The sequence below is a fragment of the Centropristis striata genome, chromosome 13, assembly GCF_030273125.1.
Source record: "Centropristis striata isolate RG_2023a ecotype Rhode Island chromosome 13, C.striata_1.0, whole genome shotgun sequence".
NCBI lineage: Eukaryota > Metazoa > Chordata > Actinopteri > Perciformes > Serranidae > Centropristis > Centropristis striata.
Genome location: NC_081529.1, coordinates 37,226,826 through 37,239,207, shown reverse-complemented (window position 1 = coordinate 37,239,207; position 12,382 = coordinate 37,226,826). Strand labels below are relative to the sequence as shown.

The window sequence follows — 12,382 nt, the reverse complement described above, 5'->3', positions numbered from 1 at the left end:
ATCTTTGATTTGATCAAAAACCTTCCATTAATGATCAACTTTATTACATTACATTATTGGTAAAAAGTGTATTACATTATTGGGAAATGCACTTTATTACATTATCGGGAAGTTATTACATTATCAGGTTTTATTACATTTTCAATGGACTCAAGTGCAGATTTTGATTACATTATCGGGGTTATTACATTATCAGGTTCTACAAGGATTACAACTGAAGTGTTTGTCAGAGTCAGAGAAGCCACTGGAACTCAGGGAGGAAAACAATGTTTATACTGTAACAAAGTCTAATGAAGTGAATGAGGGCAGCAGGAACACCGTTGTCTTTGATGGAGCCACAGAAGGACCTGATATATAAAACAGTTCCAGCTCTAAAAAGCTCCTGGGCTTCATCTGCTGCCTCTCTTGGCAGGTGATGCTAAAGGACATGGAGAACAGCAAGAAAACCCTGGAGGAGGAGCTGCAGAAGACGTCAGAGGTGAGACATGAAAGTGTTCCTGTCTAAGATGTTGAAACCTGTTAACCCTCTATGGTCCGCATTATGATGACAGTTAGGAAAAAAATGTTTGGAGTGTTTTTTTGTCTTAAAATAGACTAAATAAACATAATCTGAACTTAAAGTTTTTGGGGTTTGTTGTCCATAGACAACATTGTAACATAAAGGTGCACAAGTGAAAAAGAAAGTTTTTAAAAATCATTTTAACATCATTTATTTAATAAACATGTGTAGAGGCTGAAACTATCAAATGAAGCTTTACTCTCCTATCGTAGGAATAGATATTTTTCCAGATGGAAAAGGGCCAGGAAGTGACGTTTTGAGTGATTTTTTGTGGCGCTAAATGGCAAAGCTGTTTCCTTTGGAAAAGTCTGCAAAATAGTGTTTCAATATGGCCTCCTGGAGGTCATGTGACAAATTAAAGCATTGCTATTGGTTCCCTATACTCTTCCCTCTTTTTTAAAGTATTGCATCACTCAAAAACATGCATTGTAGAAATTTGACAGGACAAAAATGGGAATGTTGCCTGATGGCAACTTAAAAAATATGAGATGAAAAAGTCAGCTGTCAGAGTTTTAGGATGTAGGATGCAACAAGTGGCCACATAACAAGGTCAAGGTCACGTTTATTTCTAGAGCACCTTTATACAACCAAGGTTGACCAAAGTGCTTTACATAACTGAATAACAACAACACCAAAATCCAATCCAATCCAATACAAGATACATAATTGAATAACAATAAACTCATAAATAAAAAAAAGACAATTTGATCTAATAATATATTACAAGAGATGTGCAACACAACATACAGAAACAACTTTCTTCTCACACAGGTTCGAAAGCCTGGGAGAAAAAATGAGTCTTAAGAGAAGATTTAAAATTGTCCAAAGTTTTTGATGACCGGATATGCAGCGGTAAACTGTTCCACAGCTTCGGGGAGACACTGCAAAAGAGCGATCGCCTTTAGTTTTTAGCATTTAGGCCCAACCAGGTTTGACTCATTTGCAGACCTCAGAGCTCTAGTCAGTCTGTGAACCTGTATCAGTTCCGTCAAATATGCTGGAGCCAATCCGTTTAAAACTTTAAAAACAAACATCAGGATCTTAAAATCTATTCTGAAACAGACAGGAAGCCAGTGTAGAGAGGCCAGAACTGGGGAGATGTGTTCACGTTTCTTTGCCTGTTAAAAGACGCGCTGCAGCATTCTGTACCAGTTTCCATTGTAACGATTTCTTTACTTCTGTTTCCAGAAAGCGTGTCTGACCGTGGAGGAGAACACCCGTCTGAAGAGCCGTCTGCAGGCAGCGGAGGCCGACGCCGGCACCCGGCAGGCCAGCACCGCGGAGCAGGACTACGAGGAGGTGATCCAGCTGCTGGAGGCCGAGATCAAAGACCTGAAGAACCAGCTGGCCAGCAAGAGGCAAGCTCGAGGTCTGGAGACCACCAAGGTGAAGCCCTAGCAACTAACATTAGTTAATAATTAGTCAAATAATAATTCATAGTGGATAATCAAAGAAAACATTTTTAAAAGTCTGAACTCTCAGTGCACAATAAGGGTGTTCCCACTACCGCCTCTGATCACATTTAAAAATATATTGATATGTCTTTTTATACTGATATATCGCCCAGCCCTATGTGTGGTAAAAATATATACTATAGTATCAATTGTGTGTCAATTTTTGTCAAAAATGGTCAAATTTTAAAATGCCTAAAAATGCTTCAAATGGGTCAATTATAGTCTGTTGAAACATATTGGACCAGGGGTCTCAGACTCAAATTACCTGGGGGCCGCTGGAGGCAGTATCAAAATGACCAAAAAAGACACAAAATTACAAAAAAATAAATAAATGACTTAAAAAAGACACAAAATGACCAAAAAAAGACACAAAATTACACAAAAAAAAGACACAAAATTACTAAAAAAAGACAAAATGACCCAAAAAAAGACACAAAACTACCAAAAAGACACACAATTATTAAAAAAGACATAAAATTATTAAAAAAGACACAAAATTATAAAAAAGACTAAACAAATTATTTAAAAAAACCCCACAAAATTACCAAAAAAAGACACAAAATTAAAAAAAAAAAGTAATTAAAGGGACCTTCCACACACAACACGGTAAAGTGCCATTCATATAAAACTCACATTAAACTTTCATATCAAGGTGGGGGCCACAAAATATCGTCACGAGGGCCACAATTGGCCTGCGGGCCGCCAGTTTGAGACCCCTGATTTAGACCATCATATGGCCAAAAATATTTATATTTATATGAGAAAAGAATAAGGAACATTACAGAATAACTAAATATGACAACACTAGTAAGGGCAGCATTTATCCAGAAAGAAAGACTTTTTTTTTTTTAAACTAAGGCCCCGTTTACACGAGGACGCTTGCGGGTAAAAACGACAAAATATTTTATGTGAAGTGCCTTTCGTTTAGACGGTGACGGCGTTTTGGGGGCTTAAAGACGCAAAAATCTGAAACCACCCTCCAAAGTGTAAAAGTGTAATCCTCTCCTCCGTAGCGTGTCGTCTACACTGACAAGACACAAAACTCTGATCTGATCTGCTCACGTCACGTATGTGTTTACGTCACATACATGCTCCAGGACAGGAAATAAAGAAACGTGGGATTATTTCCATGGTGGGACCTTCAAGCTGCTCTGGCAGCTCTAATAAACTTACAGGAGTCTTTCCACCAAATGTCCAGGATATGTACAGATAGTATTAGTGAACAGAGAAGGATCTGGAATTACCTCCATCACATTCTGGATGCAGCGATTGGTGGGAGGAGCCAGACGGCTGTGAACGAGACCTGGGAGATCTAGTGATGGAGGAGAACTTTGTGGAAGGAGTAGCTGATGAAAATGTGTGGCGTGAAAACTTCTGCATGCCCAAAGATGCTCTTATGGCTTTAAGTGATGCCGCCTGGCTTCATACAATCACATTTCACACATTTTTGCGTCACCGTATGCAGCAGATTTCCTCCTGAAAACGCTCGTCTAAACGAGGAATAAAAAGTGAAGACGCGACGCCACTTTAGCGTCTTCTGTTCAGACCGTCCTCGTGTGAACGGAGCCTAAATGGATATCTGTGATATGGCCTGATTCCATATCTGAGGCTTGTTGCTGTCGGATCTCTGAGCACCTGTATCACCTGCAGCCGGAGCCAACATGAAGCCTCTCCTCCCTGCAGAGGAGGTGATGTGGAACTGAAGGAGCACTGAGCCAAGCTTTTGCTTTGGTCGTCATGTGCTGGAGGCTCTGCTGCTCCATCAGTGTGCTGCAGCTTTTCTCTGTGAAATGCATGCAGCAGCACCCTGCTCTGATGAAAGGAGAGCTTTGTATTCAAACACAAATCCTCCGGCTGTGGACTCAGTGCCTGGCTACCTGTGCTGTCTCATCTCAGGTGGTAAATCCTCCGGCTGTAGGCTCCATTCAGTGACAACGATGACGACAGAATGACTGAAATGAGGACAAAGTGTTTGAAACCTTGTCACCATTCTGCTCTGAGGGCCAGAACAGATGTGACAGCTGCTGAGTCCACGCTCTCATGGTCACATGAGTCTAACAACCAGAACCTCCATCCAACCTCTGCTTTCTGTTTTTACCTCCTTTTATTCTCTCTTTCATTATTTCTCTTTGTTTCCTCCTTTCTTTTGATAAAGATCACATTTAAACACTGTAAAAAAAAAGGTGTTTAGTCTAAAAACCAGATCAAACAGTGAATCTAAAGGTCTAAAACCAGATCAAACAGTAAATCTAAAGGTCTAAAACCAGATCAAACAGTGAATCTAAAGGTCTAAAACCAGATCAAACAGTAAATCTAAAGGTCTAAAACCAGATCAAACAGTAAATCTAAAGGTCTAAAACCAGATCAAACAGTAAATCTAAAGGTCTAAAACCAGATCAAACAGTAAATCTAAAGGTCTAAAACCAGATCAAACAGTAAATCTAAAGGTCTAAAACCAGATCAAACAGTAAATCTAAAGGTCTAAAACCAGATCAAACAGTAAATCTAAAGGTCTAAAACCAGATCAAACAGTAAATCTAAAGGTCGAAAATCAGATCAAACAGTAAATCTAAAGGTCTTAAACCAGATCAAACAGTAAATCTAAAGGTCTAAAACCAGATCAAACAGTAAACCTAAAGGTCTAAAACCAGATCAAACAGTAAATCTAAAGGTCTTAAACCAGATCAAACAGTAAATCTAAAGGTCTAAAACCAGATCAAACAGTAAATCTAAAGGTCTAAAACCAGATCAAACAGTAAATCTAAAGGTCGAAAACCAGATCAAACAGTAAATCTAAAGGTCTAAAACCAGATCAAACAGTAAATCTAAAGGTCTAAAACCAGATCAAACAGTAAATCTAAAGGTCGAAAACCAGATCAAACAGTAAATCTAAAGGTCTTAAACCAGATCAAACAGTAAATCTAAAGGTCGAAAACCAGATCAAACAGTAAATCTAAAGGTCTAAAACCAGATCAAACAGTAAATCTAAAGGTCTAAAACCAGATCAAACAGTAAATCTAAAGGTCGAAAACCAGATCAAACAGTAAATCTAAAGGTCTTAAACCAGATCAAACAGTAAATCTAAAGGTCTAAAACCAGATCAAACAGTAAATCTAAAGGTCTAAAACCAGATCAAACAGTAAATCTAAAGGTCGAAAACCAGATCAAACAGTAAATCTAAAGGTCTAAAACCAGATCAAACAGTAAATCTAAAGGTCTAAAACCAGATCAAACAGTAAATCTAAAGGTCTAAAACCAGATCAAACAGTAAATCTAAAGGTCTAAAACCAGATCAAACAGTAAATCTAAAGGTCTAAAACCAGATCAAACAGTAAATCTAAAGGTCTAAAACCAGATTAAACAGTAAATCTAAAGGTCTAAAACCAGATCAAACAGTAAACCTAAAGGTCTAAAACCAGATCAAACAGTAAATCTAAAGGTCTAAAACCAGATCAAACAGTAAATCTAAAGGTCTAAAACCAGATCAAACAGTAAATCTAAAGGTCTAAAACCAGATCAAACAGTAAACCTAAAGGTCTAAAACCAGATCAAACAGTAAATCTAAAGGTCTAAAACCAGATCAAACAGTAAATCTAAAGGTCTAAAACCAGATCAAACAGTAAATCTAAAGGTTTACCCCCCCCCCCCCCCCCCCCCCAACACACACACACACACACACACTAACTGAAAACTGACACGTTTTAGTCACAAACCCTCTGGAGTACATCTATTTATTGTTTTATTGACAGTAATAACTTTATTTATATCTGATATGTAGACAAGCTGAGAAAGCCAGTTAAAGTTCAATCAGAGGAGCTTTCACAGTGTCACATTTATGTTTCGAGAACATTTTTAAAATGGGAATTTTCTTTCTACAATGAAAACTATTACTGTTTTTAATTTACATGCAAATAGACTCTTTTGTAGTTTTATTATTTAACGTTTTTTCACTTGTTGTTTTGTGTATAAATGGTAAAAAAAAAAAAAAAAAGGCACATTTCCATAGAAAACTGTGTCTTTTGTTGTTGTATTTTGGGTTCCTGGCAGCTTTATACTTTGTTATTAAAATAAAATGTAGAATCTGACTGATAGCTAGTTTGTGTGTAGAAAAAGGAGCCATGATGTGATGTAAGGACAGACTGGAAGATGCTGAACAGACAGAAATTAATGCAGGAAGTTGACACATTTGAACCAAAATCTGCTGGATTTGAAAGGTTTAACTGCTGTCACCGTGTTTATTGTCAACACTCTGACACATTATTGATGTGTGTGTGTGTGTGTGTGTGTGTGTGTGTGTGTGTGTGTGTGTGTGTGTGTGTGTGTGTGTGTGTGTCACCAGGAGGAGGTGCTGGAGCTGAACAGGAGGCTCACCACTATCGACTGCCAGCTGAGAAAGTCTGAGCTGAGCAGGAAACATCTGGAGATCTCCAACAAGAAACTACTGGGCTTTGCACAGGTACAACTCTCCCATTCATTCTAATGAGAATAAACCAGCTTTCATTTCTGTTTTAAAACCACGAGTCAGCTGATGCTCTATATGTTTCTATTCATATGCACAATAGGGACGTGTCCCAATCTAGATACATTATTCAGGAAAGCACAATACTGTACTATGGGAACATGTAGTTATTGTATTCTGTGCATCAGAATCATGTAGGCTTTGATTTTTCTAACAGGAGATTAAAAAGTGATCTCTATAATAATAATAATAATAACTTTATTCCTATAGCACCTTTTAAAAACATCAGTCTACAAAGTGCTTGGACAGAGAAACAGTTAATCACAAGGAGAACGATGCCGTAAGGATAAAAACTATTCTGACATTAAAATAAAAACAATAAGAGACAGAGCAGGAACACTCACAAGACGTTCTCACAGACACAGAGAATAAAAGGGAAAAGGAGTAAAAAAAAGACATAAAGTGACCAAAAAAAGATACAAAATGATTTTTAAAAAAGAGAAAATGACTACAAGACATAAAATGACTAAAAAAATATGTAAAAAGGCAAAAAAATAAGTAAAATGACAAAAAAAATACATAAAATGACTTAAAAAAGACACAAAATGACAAAAAAAAAGACATAAACGACCCAAGAAAGACAAAATGACAAAGAAGAAACAAAATAGCAAAAAAAGAAACAAATTGATTTAAAAAAAACTTTAATGACTTAAAAAGAAACAAAATGACTAAAAAAGACACAAACTAATATATATATATATATATATATATATATATATATATATCTCACAAGACATTCTCAATAAACAGAAATTAAAAGGGAAAAGGAGTAAAAAAGGACATAAAATTACAAAAAAGACACAAAATGATTTTTAAAAAAGACTCAAAATTACCAAAAAAAAGACATAAAATGACTTAAAAAAATATGTAAAAAGGTCAAAATATACGTAAAATGACAAAAAAATGATAAAATGACAAAAAAAGAAACAAAATGATCAAAAAAACTTTAACATCTTAAAAAAGACTCAAGACAAAATACTATACAAATATCACAAGACATTCTCAATAAACAGAAAATAAAAGGGAAAACTAGTAAAGAAAGACACAAAATGACAAAGAAAGACACAAAATACTATATATTAATACTATATATATATAGTGCTATTGTGCTATGCTTCGTTTGATTTGTTAAACTATTGCATACACTTTGAAGCATATCAGTTGATTGCCGTTATATTTATAATAATAATAAGGAGCAGGTCAGTAAAAGGAGATCAGCTGTGGCGTGGATGAATAATTTACAGATTTTCTGCCTGTAGTGTAACGTCTGACAGAGACTTGTGCTGTATGTGTGATCTGTAATGATTCATGTGCTTGTAGATATTAATATAAACAGTTAATTAGTGAATAAACCTGCAGAACTGTCCCTGTTACAGTCAGCAGGTGTTTAGTCTCATCTCAGACCTGCTAGACTGGACGAGACCTTCATGATGATGATGATGATGATGATGATTGTAAACATCCCAGTGTGCTCCAAGTCCCTTAAACTCTAATGGAGCCAGTGCGCCCCCCAGTGGCTGACAGACTCACTGCAGCTCTCTGTAACATTAATAAACCAGTCAGACCTCTGTTAAACCTTCTCTGGAAGGACACATGTTGTGGTTATAATAGTTTTGGATTTTTTATTAGTTTTAATTCAAAAGTGTCAATTTTTCAAATTCAGTTAGTTTTAATTAGTTTTTAGAGTGAGTTTGCTAGTTTTAATTAGTTATTATTCTTTGGAAAATGCTTACTTTTTGGTTTAGTTTTTAAATTTGTCACTTTTTTTCTGGTAAATTTGTCACTTTTTCTTGTAAATGTGTCACTTTTTTCTTGTAAATTTGTCAATTTTTTCTTGTAAATTTGTCACTTTTTTCTCGTAAATTTGTCACTTTTTTTCTTGTAAATTTGACAATTTTTTCCCGTAAACTTGTCACTTTTTCTTGTAAATTTGTCACTTTTTCTGGTTAATTTGTCACTTTTTTCTTGTAAATTTGCCGCTTTTTCTTGTAAATTTGTCGCTTTTTCTTGTAAATGTGTCATTTTTTTCTCAAAAATGTGTCACTTTTTTTCTCGTAAATTTGAGAATTGTTAATTAGCTTTTATTAGTTTTAGTCGTTTGTAATGGGTTAACGTTTTTATTTTTACTTCAGTTAAGGAAAATGTTTTTTCAATTCTAGCTTTCGTTTTCGTTTACTATAATAACCTTGGTCTTAATTTGCCAAAAACAACAAGTGAAAGGCTGATGTTCAATAATCAAAATGACTCTTCAGTCAGTCAGACTGTGACTTTGATAACATGAAATAGTTTATGTCTGTAGAGGTTCAGTTTCATTTAGAAAAAACAGTTTTAATCCAACCTGACGACTTTTATTTTGTCCTCAGAACGTCCACAAAGTGTTGACGACTCCCAGTCTGTTTGTAGGAGAAGGAGGGTAAGAGACACCACATCACTGTTGCTTTTTGTCTTGTTTTCTTTTTAGATGTATAGATATATGGAGGCTGTGATCTGTTGTATGTATGTGTGTTGGAATGTATTTTTTATGTCTTTTATACACATAAACGGCAACCAAATTACCCAAGTTGGGACAAATAAACTTGACTTGACTTGACTTGATGATTCCCACAGCTCTAACACTCTCCCTGTGTGTGTGTGTGTGTTGTGTGTGTGTTGTGTGTGTGTTGTGTGTTGTGTTGTGTGTTGTGTGTGTGTGTGTTGTGTGTGTTGTGTGTTGTGTGTTGTGTGTGTCAGGAGCAGCAGGTCCTCTCCAGCCACCGACAGCCCCGACACCCCCTCCCCACTCCCTGATCCGGCATTTCAACTCGCTGTGGAGGCCAAAGAGCTGGTGGCGGGGGTCTGCTCCCCCACTGAGGACAAAGGTACAGACTGGACGACACCATTAAAGATTCAACTAGAATACTCTAGAACAGGGATGGGCAACTGGAGGCCCGGAGGGGCCCCCAGTACAACTACATCAGGGATGGGCAACTTAAATGCTGCAGGGGGCCACAGTTTTTTATGTTCACTACCACAGGGCCACATGTAGGAGCATCACTAACCAGATATGATGAAACTGACATTTAAATATGTTTACAGTGCAGTAACTTAACATCCTGTTGCCCATCCCTAAACTACATGCATTTGAGCATGAAATCTTAAAAATGCAGTGTAAAAATGCACAAAATTACTTCTTGTAATTAATGTTGGTCTGCTGTTCTTGCACTGAAAAAAAAAGAAATCACAGTGGCTGTGGCCCCCTGCAGCATTTAAGTTGCCCATCCCTGTTCTAGATCACTCTAGTCTGGCCAACACCAGAATATATCACAAATGGGATCTCTTCTGGAGAACAGCTATTAACTTTTCCGTAGAGGAGGCGTGGTTTACGATCGTCCAGAGCCGTTTATTGCGCGCTATGAATGTCTATCATAAGCTCTGTACTCTTAGCCAATCGTATCAGTTATACCAGATGACATATGTAGAGACGACAGACTCCATCAAGACGATCAATGGCGAGACGACCACAACGAGCGGAGTCTCGCTAAACCCCATTAGCTTAGCCGCTAACGGGGCTAGTTGGTAGATCAGGCTTTGGCCAAATCCTGTTTCCCAGCAAGGCTAAAACATCCTTTTTGGTGGTGAAACAGGAGTGTAAAGCCAAACGTTGTTCTTCTTTTAAAACAAACTTTGTCTCTAAACTATCTCGAACACTGTCTACAGCTAGATCCAAAGAGAGCTTGGCGTCTGTAGCAGCCATGTTGATCCATAAGAAAACCTCAAGCTTCCCTCTATCCAATAGTACGCATCATTGTCTCGCCATCCCTCCCCGTTCTGTGATTGGATACCAAAAGCAGGGCTAAGAATCGCCATGGAGACCATGCCGCCTTGCTGTTCCAAACCAAATCGAGTATGCAAGGCAGCATGGTTATTACCCAGACTAATTTTGGCCAGTTATTTTGCGCACAATTTACGAACATTCTACAAATATATTAGTGAGTGAAGCCTGTTGAGTATATAAAAGTTTTGACGTTGGAGATTATTCCTGTTTTTTTTCTGTTTGTTCCTGGCAGATTGTTGAGTTTTCCTTTGTTCCATTTCTTGTTTTTATGCAAAGAGAAGTGACATGATTGTCATTCTTACTGTATGCATGTTTCTGTGTCTGACCTGCAGCCTCAGTGAGTGTGTTGGAGGCAGCATCAGATGTTAATCCTCAGAATATCTGAGCAGCGAGGAGCCAGAGAGGACTGAGAGAGGACGTTGGCCGGCTGAAGAGGCTGAACGAGCAGCTGAACCCACAACAGACTGGATGCCATCTAATACACCATGTCCAAATCATGACGTTACCGCAGCAAATTCAAATGCCAAAGCTTCCTCACACACACACACACACACATCTAATAATTAGTGTCTTCTAAATATCTGACAGTCTTTGTGAAGGGTTCAGCAGTGGAGGTGTTGCTCACAGCCACGGCTCTCGTCATTCGCCGATAATAACTGCACACAAGTCTCGAGGAGAAGTGCTCTGCCAAATAAAAAGTCTGCTGGAGTTCTTCTTCCTGTGACAGCAGGTGGTGTTGGAGGAGCTGCATGATCGAGTCCACCACTCACGCTGCTGTAAACCTTGTTATTACTCCTCCCTGGCCACATCTCCGACCCCCCCACCCCCCATGGATTGCATGTATAGGAGGACATATTATGTTGGAAAGGACAATCTAGAGCTGGTCTGTTCAAAGAGTCTTCCTCTGTGTCATCATAACGTTCTGCCATCTGGTTCCATCACACACTCTGTAAAAAAATAAGGTGTTTAAAACCAGATAAAACACTAAATCTGAGGGAAATGATCTTGCTGCATGGACAGATAATTTCACTTGACAAGATTTCTTAAATTAAGATTGTTAAATCTAGAAATAAGATGAACACTTACATTTGAAATTAACTCTTATAACAAGAATAAAAGCTGAATAAAACCACATGAAACCAGAATAAAACCACATAAAACCAGAATAAAACCACATGAAACCAGATTAAAACCATTTAAAATCAGAATAAAACCACCAAAAAAAAAAAAAAAAAATCTGAATAAAACCACATAAAACCAAAATAAAACCATTGAAAACCAGAATCTCTTGGTTTTATCCTGGTTTAATGTGGGTTTACTATGGTTTTATTCAGGTTTTAAATGGTTTTATTCTGGTTGGTTTTCAATGGTTTTATACTGGTTGTATGTGGTTTTATTTTTGTTTTAAGAGTTTATTTCTTATTTTAAGTGTTCAACATGCTTATTTCTAGATTTAATAATCTTAATTTAAGAAATCTTGTCAAGGTAAATTATCTGTCCATGCAGCAAGATCATTTCCCTCAGATTTACTGTTTGATCTGGTTTTTAAACACCTTTTTGCAGCTTGTTTGCTCTGAATTATGAACTGTTGAGCAAAAAAGTATAATAATAATAATAACAACAGTGTCCCTTTGTTTCTCTTGATGACCTCCTCGAGCCCTGATTCATGACTGAAAGGCAGAGAAGGAAGTGTTGAGAGATGGTGGAGTGGAGCAGTTTGTCCTGTGGCTTCGTACTGCATGGTTCATGTTGATGTGTCTTCTGCATGCAGGAGTGGCTTCATGTTGCTCTAGCTCCTGCTGTGTCAACTGTGTTTGGTAGGCGACATTCATCTGATTTATACAGACAGCTTTTAAAAACACTGACGTCCTGTACTTTACCAAGATTGCATCTTTGGTGTGGCCTCATATCTTTCTGTTACTGTTTTATAATAAAGGACCAACTGCTGACTGGATCTGATGTTGACCTTATTTCACTACTACAGTAGTAACTAGAAAATGTCCTCTGAGGTAATAGTGAAAGGGCCACTGGGGCTA

At 37.4% G+C, this 12,382-nt stretch overlaps 1 protein-coding gene across 1 annotated transcript in view; it reads left to right on the top strand.

The window, feature by feature from the left end:
- The window catches only part of si:dkeyp-72e1.9 (syntaxin-binding protein 4), a 135,474-nt gene extending 123,952 nt beyond the window's left edge, over window positions 1-11,522 (top strand). The window contains exons 16-21 of the mRNA XM_059347881.1: window positions 413-478; window positions 1,748-1,945; window positions 6,353-6,469; window positions 8,896-8,945; window positions 9,263-9,390; window positions 10,679-11,522. Coding sequence (XP_059203864.1) covers window positions 413-478; window positions 1,748-1,945; window positions 6,353-6,469; window positions 8,896-8,945; window positions 9,263-9,390; window positions 10,679-10,731 — 612 coding nt within the window. The 3' untranslated portion in view covers window positions 10,732-11,522. The remainder of the gene's footprint in view (window positions 1-412; window positions 479-1,747; window positions 1,946-6,352; window positions 6,470-8,895; window positions 8,946-9,262; window positions 9,391-10,678) is intronic.
- Window positions 11,523-12,382: the final 860 nt, after the last annotated feature.